The following is a 10,116-nucleotide window of genomic DNA, read 5'->3' as shown; positions in this document are numbered from 1 at the left end:
TTACCAGGGCCTGCTTCAGGTAGACTGTGTGATGGGATTCTAATCTGTTACCTAGGCCTGCTTCAGGTAGACTGTGTGTGATGGGATTCTAATCTGTTACCAGGGCCTGCTTCAGGTAGACTGTGTGATGGGATTCTAATCTGTTACCAGGGCCTGCTTCAGGTAGACTGTGTGATGGGATTCTAATCTGTTACTTGGGCCTGCTTCAGGTAGACTGTGTGATGGGATTCTAATCTGTTACCAGGGCCTGCTTCAGGTAGACTGTATGATGGGATTCTAATCTGTTACCAAGGCCTGCTTCAGGTAGACTGTATGATGGGATTCTAATCTGTTACCTAGGCCTGCTTCAGGTAGACTGTATGATGGGATTCTAATCTGTTACCTGGGCCTGCTTCAGGTAGACTGTATGAATGGATTCTAATCTGTTACCAAGGCCTGCTTCACGTAGACTGTGTGTGATGGGATTCTAATCTGTTACCAGGGCCTGCTTCAGGTAGACTGTGTGATGGGATTCTAATCTGTTACCAGGGCCTGCTTCAGGTAGACTGTATGATGGGATTCTAATCTGTTACTAGGGCCTGCTTCAGGTAGACTGTGTGATGGGATTCTAATCTGTTACCAAGGCCTGCTTCAGGTAGACTGTGTGATGGGATTCTAATCTGTTACCAGGGCCTGCTTCAGGTAGACTGTGTGATGGGATTCTAATCTGTTACCTGGGCCTGCTTCAGGTAGACTGTATGATGGGATTCTAATCTGTTACCTAAGCCTGCTTCAGGTAGACTGTATGATGGGATTCTAATCTGTTACCTGGGCCTGCTTCAGGTAGACCGTATGATGGGATTCTAATCTGTTACCTAGGCCTGCTTCAGGTAGACTGTATGATGGGATTCTAATCTGTTACCTGGGCCTGCTTCAGGTAGACTGCATGAAGGGAATCTAATCTGTTACCTGGGCCTGCTTCAGGTAGACTGTATGATGGGATTCTAATCTGTTACCTGGGCCTGCTTCAGGTAGACTGTATGATGGGATTCTAATCTGTTACCTAGGCCTGCTTCAGGTAGACTGTGTGTGATGGGATTCTAATCTGTTACCTGGGCCTGCTTCTTTTCTGATTCCTTTCTAGTCGCTTCCAGACCTGAAGGGAGACCCATTTGTGTGATAGAGATTCAGTCAGTTAGGCCTGCTCCGCAGACCTGAAGGGCAGACCCATTCTGTGTGATAGAGGCAGTGAGGCCAGCTGCAGACCTGAAGGGCAGACCCATTCTGTGTGATAGAGATAGAGGCAGTGAGGCCAGCTGCAGACCTGAAGGGCAGACCCATTCTGTGTGATAGAGATAGAGGCAGTGAGGCCAGTTGCAGACCTGAAGGGCAGACCCATTCTGTGTGATAGAGGCAGTGAGGCCAGTTGGAGACCTGAAGGGCAGACCCATTCTGTGTGATAGAGATAGAGGCAGTGAGGCCAGCTGCAGACCTGAAGGGCAGACCCATTCTGTGTGATAGAGATAGAGGCAGTGAGGCCAGTTGCAGACCTGAAGTGCAGACCCATTCTGTGTGATAGAGATAGAGGAAGTGAGGCCAGCTGCAGACCTGAAGGGCAGACCCATTCTGTGTGATAGAGATAGAGGCAGTGAGGCCAGTTGCAGACCTGAAGTGCAGACCCATTCTGTGTGATAGAGATAGAGGCAGTGAGGCCAGCTGCAGACCTGAAGGGCAGACCCATTCTGTGTGATAGAGATAGAGGCAGTGAGGCCAGTTGCAGACCTGAAGTGCAGACCCATTCTGTGTGATAGAGGCAGTGAGGCCAGTTGCTGCACCATGGGAACTGGTAGACTACCTACAGACAGACTGGGGTCAGTTATGGACATATAGGTTGGCTGATCTACTCATATTCCTAGTTTGCATATGATATACAATAGCCTTATCATGACAGGCGAATTATAGGAAGACCCATTCTAGTCATATTGATCATTCTAATTATAGGAAGACCCATTCTAGTCATATTGATCATTCTAATTATAGGAAGAACCATTCTAGTCATATTGATCATTTTAATTATAGGAAGACCCATTCTAGTCATATTGATCATTCTGATTATAGGAAGACCCATTCTAGTCATATTGATCATTCTGATTATAGGAAGAACCATTCTAGTCATATTGATCATTCTAATTATAGGAAGACCCATTCTAGGTTGGCTGATCTACTCATATTCCTAGTTTGCATATGATATACAATAGCCGTATCATGACAGGCGAATTATAGGAAGACCCATTCTAGTCATATTGATCATTCTAATTATAGGAAGACCCATTCTAGTCATATTGATCATTTTAATTATAGGAAGAACCATTCTAGTCATATTGATCATTCTAATTATAGGAAGAACTATTCTAGTCATATTGATCATTCTAATTATAGGAAGAACCATTCTAGTCATATTGATCATTCTAATTATAGGAAGAACTATTCTAGTCATATTGATCATTCTAATTATAGGAAGAACTATTCTAGTCATATCAGGGCCCCAAACAATGGCTTTTCATTGTATTTCTGTAAGGTTCTCTATCAGGGCCCCAAACAATGGATTTTCATTGTATTTCTGTAAGGTTCTCTATCAGGGCCCCAAACAATGGATTTTCATTGTATTTATGTAAGGTTCTCTATCAGGGCCCCAAACAATGGATTTTCATTGTATTTCTGTAAGGTTCTCTATCAGGGCCCCAAACAATGGATTTTCATTGTATTTCTGTAAGGTTCTTTATCAGGGCCCCATACGATGGATTTTCATTGTTTTACTATTACTGATAATGGAAGTTAGCTGTTTTGCAAGCCGACAGTGCTTTATGGCTAAAAGGCAGTATGTGTGTATGTATAAAAGTATGTAAACTGATCATTTGTTCCAAATTCCAATACTTCCATATTATATTTAGCATCTCATTTGCCTTATAATCCCACCGAGGGCTCTGAAGTGTAAAATGGGGGTGCTGGGGCAATTCTATCTAATGTCAATGTGTGCATAGTTTTTCAAATATAGCCTATCCTATTGGTTTGATTGAGGTTTGGGTAACCTCAGGCCCTAGATCTGTCCCGACTGCCTTGGGAAATGTTGCTCACCCTAAGTGACTCGCCTGCAAAGTGTTCTATTCACTTTCTACAGGGATAATGGTGTGAATGGCAGTTTTTATCCAGGCCTGCTGTGTTGACATGCGTCGTGACATCTATTCTATGTAAAGGGCCCTGAACTATCATTTCAATTACGGGTCCTCATGTTTGTTCTTGTCATGGATGTATTTTCCATACGGGTTCTCATGTTTGTTCTTGTCATGGATTTATTTTCCATACGGGTTCTCATGTTTGTTCTTGTCATGGATTTATTTTCCATACGGGTTCTCATGTTTGTTCTTGTCATGGATTTATTTTCCATACGGGTTCTCATGTTTGTTCTTGTCATGGATTTATTTTCCATACGAGTTCTCATGTTTGTTCTTGTCATGGATGTATTTTCCATACGGGTTCTCATGTTTGTTCTTGTCATGGATTTATTTTCCATACGGGTTCTCATGTTTGTTCTTGTCATGGATTTATTTTCCTTACGGGTTCTCATGTTTGTTCTTGTCATGGATTTATTTTCCATACGGGTCCTCATGTTTGTTCTTGTCATGGATGTATTTTCCATACGGGTTCTCATGTTTGTTCTTGTCATGGATTTATTTTCCATACGGGTTCTCATGTTTGTTCTTGTCATGGATTTATTTTCCATACGGGTTCTCATGTTTGTTCTTGTCATGGATTTATTTTCCATACGGGTTCTCATGTTTGTTCTTGTCATGGATTTATTTTCCTTACGGGTTCTCATGTTTGTTCTTGTCATGGATTTATTTTCCATACGGGTCCTCATGTTTGTTCTTGTCATGGATGTATTTTCCATACGGGTTCTCATGTTTGTTCTTGTCATGGATTTATTTTCCATATGGGTCCTCATGTTTGTTCTTGTCATGGATTTATTTTCCATACGGGTCCTCATGTTTGTTCTTGTCATGGATGTATTTTCCATACGGGTTCTCATGTTTGTTCTTGTCATGGATTTATTTTCCATACGGGTTCTCATGTTTGTTCTTGTCATGGATTTATTTTCCATACGGGTTCTCATGTTTGTTCTTGTCATGGATGTATTTTCCATACGGGTTCTCATGTTTGTTCTTGTCATGGATTTATTTTCCATACAGGTTCTCATGTTTGTTCTTGTCATGGATTTATTTTCCATACGGGTTCTCATGTTTGTTCTTGTCATGGATTTATTTTCCTTACGGGTTCTCATGTTTGTTCTTGTCATGGATTTATTTTCCATACGGGTCCTCATGTTTGTTCTTGTCATGGATGTATTTTCCATACGGGTCCTCATGTTTGTTCTTGTCATGGATTTATTTTCCATATGGGTCCTCATGTTTGTTCTTGTCATGGATTTATTTTCCATACGGGTTCTCATGTTTGTTCTTGTCATGGATTTATTTTCCATACGGGTCCTCATGTTTGTTCTTGTCATGGATTTATTTTCCATACAGGTCCTCATGTTTGTTCTTGTCATGGATTTATTTTCTATACGGGTCCTCATGTTTGTTCTTGTCATGGATTTATTTTCCATACGGGTCCTCATGTTTGTTCTTGTCATGGATTTATTTTCCATACGGGTCCTCATGTTTGTTCTTGTCATCGATTTGCTCAACTCCTGCGTCCTCGCTCCTGAGTCCTCTCTTGTATCCTTTTGAAAGGTCAAAGGTAATCGAGGAGAGGGGAAGTGGATGAAAATGCTCCTTTATGAAATTAGACTCTCCTCCACTTGTGTGTCATTATACAAATGAAGTTTACAGGGGTGGAATAAATGTATAAAGTGATAAAAGCAAATGAAGTTAATTGTGCAAGACATTTTGTAGATAAAACGATAAGTAGCATAGTGTTTTTAAAATGTTGGCATGCTTTTCTCCTCTGACGAAACAACAGCTGAATCAAAGGGGGCGTGACAAATTTCAAAACTCTTCCGTGAAGGACTCCGGTAGGATACACATGACTATCCTCAATGAAAGGTGGCTATTGAGGACGGGAGGACTCTCTTCCGTTCGCCAACTAACTCAATTGATATCTCCTCCACCACTCGGCCACTTATCGGTTTCCGGGTCACGGAGGAGCGAGGACAAAGGGTGGAGGATGGACTTATGCCCAAATGAGAAAAGGCCAGAGAGGGCAGGGAGTCACCTTGATAACGTCAGCTTCCGTCCGTAAATAAGGTAACAGGGAAAAACACTTTTTCCAAATGGGAATTTAGTGAGAGTTGTTGATGTCACACAGCTGGCAGGGAAGGGCGGACATAGAATGACTGAAAGCTGGGGCTTGTTCACATGGAGGTACTATGTCATAGAACGATCAGATAGAAATACATCATATAGAACAAACATATTCTGTGTCATATGGAATGGGATTATACAGAGCAGTTCTGTCCTGCTGGCTCAGACTAGAAGGACTTTAGGGGTTGGAAGCTTGGTTTGCTATTGACTGGGATTATCTTTTAGCTTTTGCACTTATCTGACCGCTCTCACGTGTGTGTGACACACAGTCCAGTTATTACCTCTGTACAGGTGAAGAAAGACCGTGTCTGCCTGGACATGTGAGGGTTGTCAATAACTACAGCTGACAGTTATTGGATGCAACTTTCCCACGGGAGCCTGGAGTGTCAATAATGTCCATTGAACTCACCTCACCTCATCCAAGACCAATGGTAACTCGGACTCTCTCTTGTTCTCATTCTCGCTCTCCCCATCTGGCTCTCACTCTCTCTCTCTTTCTGTGACTGAGTGAGTGACAGACAGTGAGTGACAGAGACTGAGTGAGTGTAGCAGTTGAATCAATGCTTGGTGGTCAGCTCTGGGTTACATTGCAGAGCAGCGACCTTAGCTGAATGTCATTGGGCATCACAGTCAAATACTGAAACACTGACAGTGTACATGTCAGTAACCTGGAGATCAATACATCTTCCACTAATGTCTCTGTCCTCTCTGTGTGAGTGTGTATGTCTCTGTCCTCTCTGTGTGAGTGTGTATGTATGTCTCTGTCCTCTCTGTGTGAGTGTGTATGTCTCTGTCCTCTCTGTGTGAGTGTGTATGTCTCTGTCCTCTCTGTGTGAGTGTGTATGTCTCTGTCCTCTCTGTGTGAGTGTGTATGTATGTCTCTGTCCTCTCTGTGTGAGTGTATGTATGTCTCTGTCCTCTCTGTGTGAGTGTATGTATGTCTCTGTCCTCTCTGTGTGAGTGTGTATGTCTCTGTCCTCTCTGTGTGAGTGTGTATGTATGTCTCTGTCCTCTCTGTGTGTATGTATGTATGTCTCTGTCCTCTCTGTGTGAGTGTGTATGTATGTCTCTGTCCTCTCTGTGTGAGTGTATGTATGTCTCTGTCCTCTCTGTGTGAGTGTATGTATGTCTCTGTCCTCTCTGTGTGAGTGTATGTATGTCTCTGTCCTCTCTCTGTGAGTGTGTATGTCTCTGTCCTCTCTGTGTGAGTGTGTATGTCTCTGTCCTCTCTGTGTGAGTGTATGTATGTCTCTGTCCTCTCTGTGTGAGTGTATGTATGTCTCTGTCCTCTCTGTGTGAGTGTATGTATGTCTCTGTCCTCTCTGTGTGAGTGTGTATGTATGTCTCTGTCCTCTCTGTGTGAGTGTGTATGTATGTCTCTGTCCTCTCTGTGTGAGTGTGTATGTCTCTGTCCTCTCTGTGTGAGTGTGTATGTCTCTGTCCTCTCTGTGTGAGTGTGTATGTATGTCTCTGTCCTCTCTGTGTGAGTGTGTATGTAGGTCTCTGTCCTCTCTGTGTGAGTGTGTGTGTATGTCTCTGTCCTCTCTGTGTGAGTGTGTATGTATGTTTCTGTCCTCTCTGTGTGAGTGTGTATGTATGTCTCTGTCCTCTCTGTGTGAGTGTGTATGTTTCTCTGTCCTCTCTGTGTGAGTGTGTATGTCTCTGTCCTCTCTGTGTGAGTGTGTATGTATGTTTCTGTCCTCTCTGTGTGAGTGTATGTATGTTTCTGTCCTTTCTGTGTGAGTGTGTATGTTTCTGTCCTCTCTGTGTGAGTGTGTATGTCTCTGTCCTCTCTGTGTGAGTGTATGTATGTCTCTGTCCTCTCTGTGTGAGTGTGTATGTCTCTGTCCTCTCTGTGTGAGTGTGTATGTCTCTGTCCTCTCTGTGTGAGTGTGTATGTATGTTACTGTCCTCTCTGTGTGAGTGTGTATGTATGTCTCTGTCCTCTCTGTGTGAGTGTGTGTGTATGTCTCTGTCCTCTCTGTGTGAGTGTGTATGTATGTCTCTGTCCTCTCTGTGTGAGTGTATGTATGTCTCTGTCCTCTCTGTGTGAGTGTGTATGTCTCTGTCCTCTCTGTGTGAGTGTGTATGTCTCTGTCCTCTCTGTGTGAGTGTGTATGTTCTCTGTCCTCTCTGTGTGAGTGTGTATGTATGTCTCTGTCCTCTCTGTGTGAGTGTGTATGTATGTCTCTGTCCTCTCTGTGTGAGTGTATGTATGTCTCTGTCCTCTCTGTGTGAGTGTGTATGTGTCTCTGTCCTCTCTGTGTGAGTGTGTATGTTCTCTGTCCTCTCTGTGTGAGTGTGTATGTCTCTGTCCTCTCTGTGTGAGTGTGTATGTCTCTGTCCTCTCTGTGTGAGTGTGTATGTCTCTGTCCTCTCTGTGTGAGTGTGTATGTATGTTACTGTCCTCTCTGTGTGAGTGTGTATGTATGTCTCTGTCCTCTCTGTGTGAGTGTGTGTGTATGTCTCTGTCCTCTCTGTGTGAGTGTGTATGTATGTTTCTGTCCTCTCTGTGTGAGTGTATGTATGTCTCTGTCCTCTCTGTGTGAGTGTGTATGTCTCTGTCCTCTCTGTGTGAGTGTGTATGTCTCTGTCCTCTCTGTGTGAGTGTGTATGTATGTCTCTGTCCTCTCTGTGTGAGTGTGTATGTATGTCTCTGTCCTCTCTGTGTGAGTGTGTATGTATGTTTCTGTCCTCTCTGTGTGAGTGTATGTATGTCTCTGTCCTCTCTGTGTGAGTGTGTATGTGTGTCTCTGTCCTCTCTGTGTGAGTGTGTATGTGTGTCTCTGTCCTCTCTGTGTGAGTGTGTATGTCTCTGTCCTCTCTGTGTGAGTGTGTATGTATGTCTCTGTCCTCTCTGTGTGAGTGTGTATGTATGTCTCTGTCCTCTCTGTGTGAGTGTGTATGTCTCTGTCCTCTCTGTGTGAGTGTGTATGTTGTCTCTGTCCTCTCTGTGTGAGTGTGTATGTGTGTCAATGAGAGAAAGTCAACAGAGGACTCATTATATATTTGGATCCTCCTTGCAGACAATGAGTGCAGTTACATGCACACAATAATGTGATTATTGTGTATAGTCAGATTAATATAGTAGTTTGATTAAAACATTTACATGCTTTGCAAGAAGAACGATTTGCGTAATAATCCTGTTTACATGAACACATCTGAAACCAGGCTGCCTGATGTCACTCTGATAAACGCACACAATTGCCAATCAAATCAAATCAAATCAAAGTTTATTTGTCACGTGCGCTGAATACAACAGGTGTAGACCCTACAGTGAAATGTTGAATACAACAGGTGTAGACCCCGTATGTTGATACACATGTAACCTTTATTTATCCATGTAGACCCTCTATGATCGTATACAAAATGCTTCATAGTAACCTTAATTGAATACAAGGTTAGACCCTCATACTTACCCAGTAAATGCTAATCAGTGACTACAGTGAAATGCTTACTTACAGGCTCTAACCAATAGTGCAAAAAAGGTGTTAGGTGAACAATAGGTAAGTAAAGAAATAAAACAACAGTAAAAAGACAGGCTATATACAGTAGCGAGGCTACATACAGTAGTGAGGCTACATACAGACACCGGTTAGTCAGGCTGATTGAGGTAGTATGTACATGTAGATATGGTTAATGTAACTATGCATATATGATGAACAGAGAGTAGCAGTAGCGTAAAGAGGGGTTGGCGGGTGGCGGGACACAATGCAGATAGCCCAGATAGCCTGGTTAGCCAATGTAAACGTTCTACCCTAGCCACCATGTACTTTTTGGGAAGCATATTTGATTCTGAGTTCTATAAGTTTGTGAAAACTACTTCTAAAGATCCATACATTGTTGTTTTGAACTAACTTCACTCGTGCTAAAGAGGGAGGTTCGCTTGGCTGGTGCTAGAACATGCACAGATCATATGCGCCGATTAATGTGTTTACGTGTCCTAATCATTTGTCAAATTGCTCAGAAAACAGGCTGTTTTAATCGCCGTATGCTTACTTTGATTTTGACCTTTAATCCGATTGCTGTAATAGGATCAGATAACTTTTGACAAACTGGGCCCTGAGCATTTGGCCTGGCCTGCTGTGTGTAAGGACAACACTTTCTTGTCTTTATTGTTTGGTAGCAGCTCTAATGGCCCTCATGTCAAGGCAGCAAGGCCCCTGGCTGTAGCTATGCACGGTGAATGGGACGCGCTGAAGGTTACAGCTTTTATGAATGGGCGAGCATCACACGACTGCCCCGCAGACTTCCCCTCCTGTGCCCTTCGCCCTTCCAACAGCTATCTGGATCTGCATGACTGACATTCTGCAGAGCCTGTCTCTGCTTTCAAAGCAATAGGCTAGGCCTACCTATGATTCAGCATGCACACGCAGTATTATAAAGGTGAATAGCCTATTGGATATTGCCAATAAAGGACAATGTAAATTGATGCCATTAATAATAGGCTCGAAATAAACCAAAATAGGACTTGCCAACAAGAAAGATCTTGCCTACAAATAGAAATTACAAGTAGGCCAATACATCAAACATTATGTTATATGTTAGTCTACTAGAAAACTAACTGAACTGCATAGCCTAAACCAGTGGTTCTCTCTCAGTGTGTGTGTGTGTGTGTGTGTGTTTTTAAGGAACTCAGTCAGGCTTTCATCTTACTCTTGAATGTTGTAAAAGCAGAATGCACAAGGTGAAACCAGTTTTCCTCTTGTCATGTCAGTCATTGCAGACCTTAGAGAGCCATTTAGCTAGGTTTCTTAGCCCAAATATCACATGAATA

General features: G+C 42.9%; 1 protein-coding gene across 1 annotated transcript; it reads left to right on the top strand.

Annotated features, from left to right (window-relative positions):
* Positions 1-1,287: 1,287 nt before the first annotated feature.
* On the top strand, positions 1,288-5,663 carry LOC123740642 (uncharacterized). The gene is made up of 3 exons (XM_045714158.1): positions 1,288-1,869; positions 2,191-4,402; positions 5,609-5,663. The coding sequence occupies exons 2-3, from the start codon at positions 3,267-3,269 to the stop codon at positions 5,661-5,663; spliced, it is 1,191 nt and encodes a 396-aa protein (XP_045570114.1). The 5' UTR covers positions 1,288-1,869; positions 2,191-3,266.
* The last annotated feature ends 4,453 nt before the right edge of the window (positions 5,664-10,116 follow it).

Source organism: Salmo salar, unplaced genomic scaffold, assembly GCF_905237065.1.
Source record: "Salmo salar unplaced genomic scaffold, Ssal_v3.1, whole genome shotgun sequence".
NCBI classification, from domain to species: Eukaryota; Metazoa; Chordata; class Actinopteri; order Salmoniformes; family Salmonidae; genus Salmo; species Salmo salar.
Note: the sequence above shows the minus strand (reverse complement) of the source record. Positions and strands in the feature narration are given on the sequence as shown.

Excerpts from the sequence above, each read along its gene's own strand:
- LOC123740642 (XM_045714158.1), top strand. The coding sequence starts at position 3,267 with ATGTTTGTTCTTGTCATGGATGTATTTTCCATACGGGTTCTCATGTTT. Across the intron at positions 4,403-5,608 it reads TTTTCCATACGGGTCCTCAT|TCCAGTTATTACCTCTGTAC; the intron begins GTTTGTTCTTGT and ends TGTGACACACAG.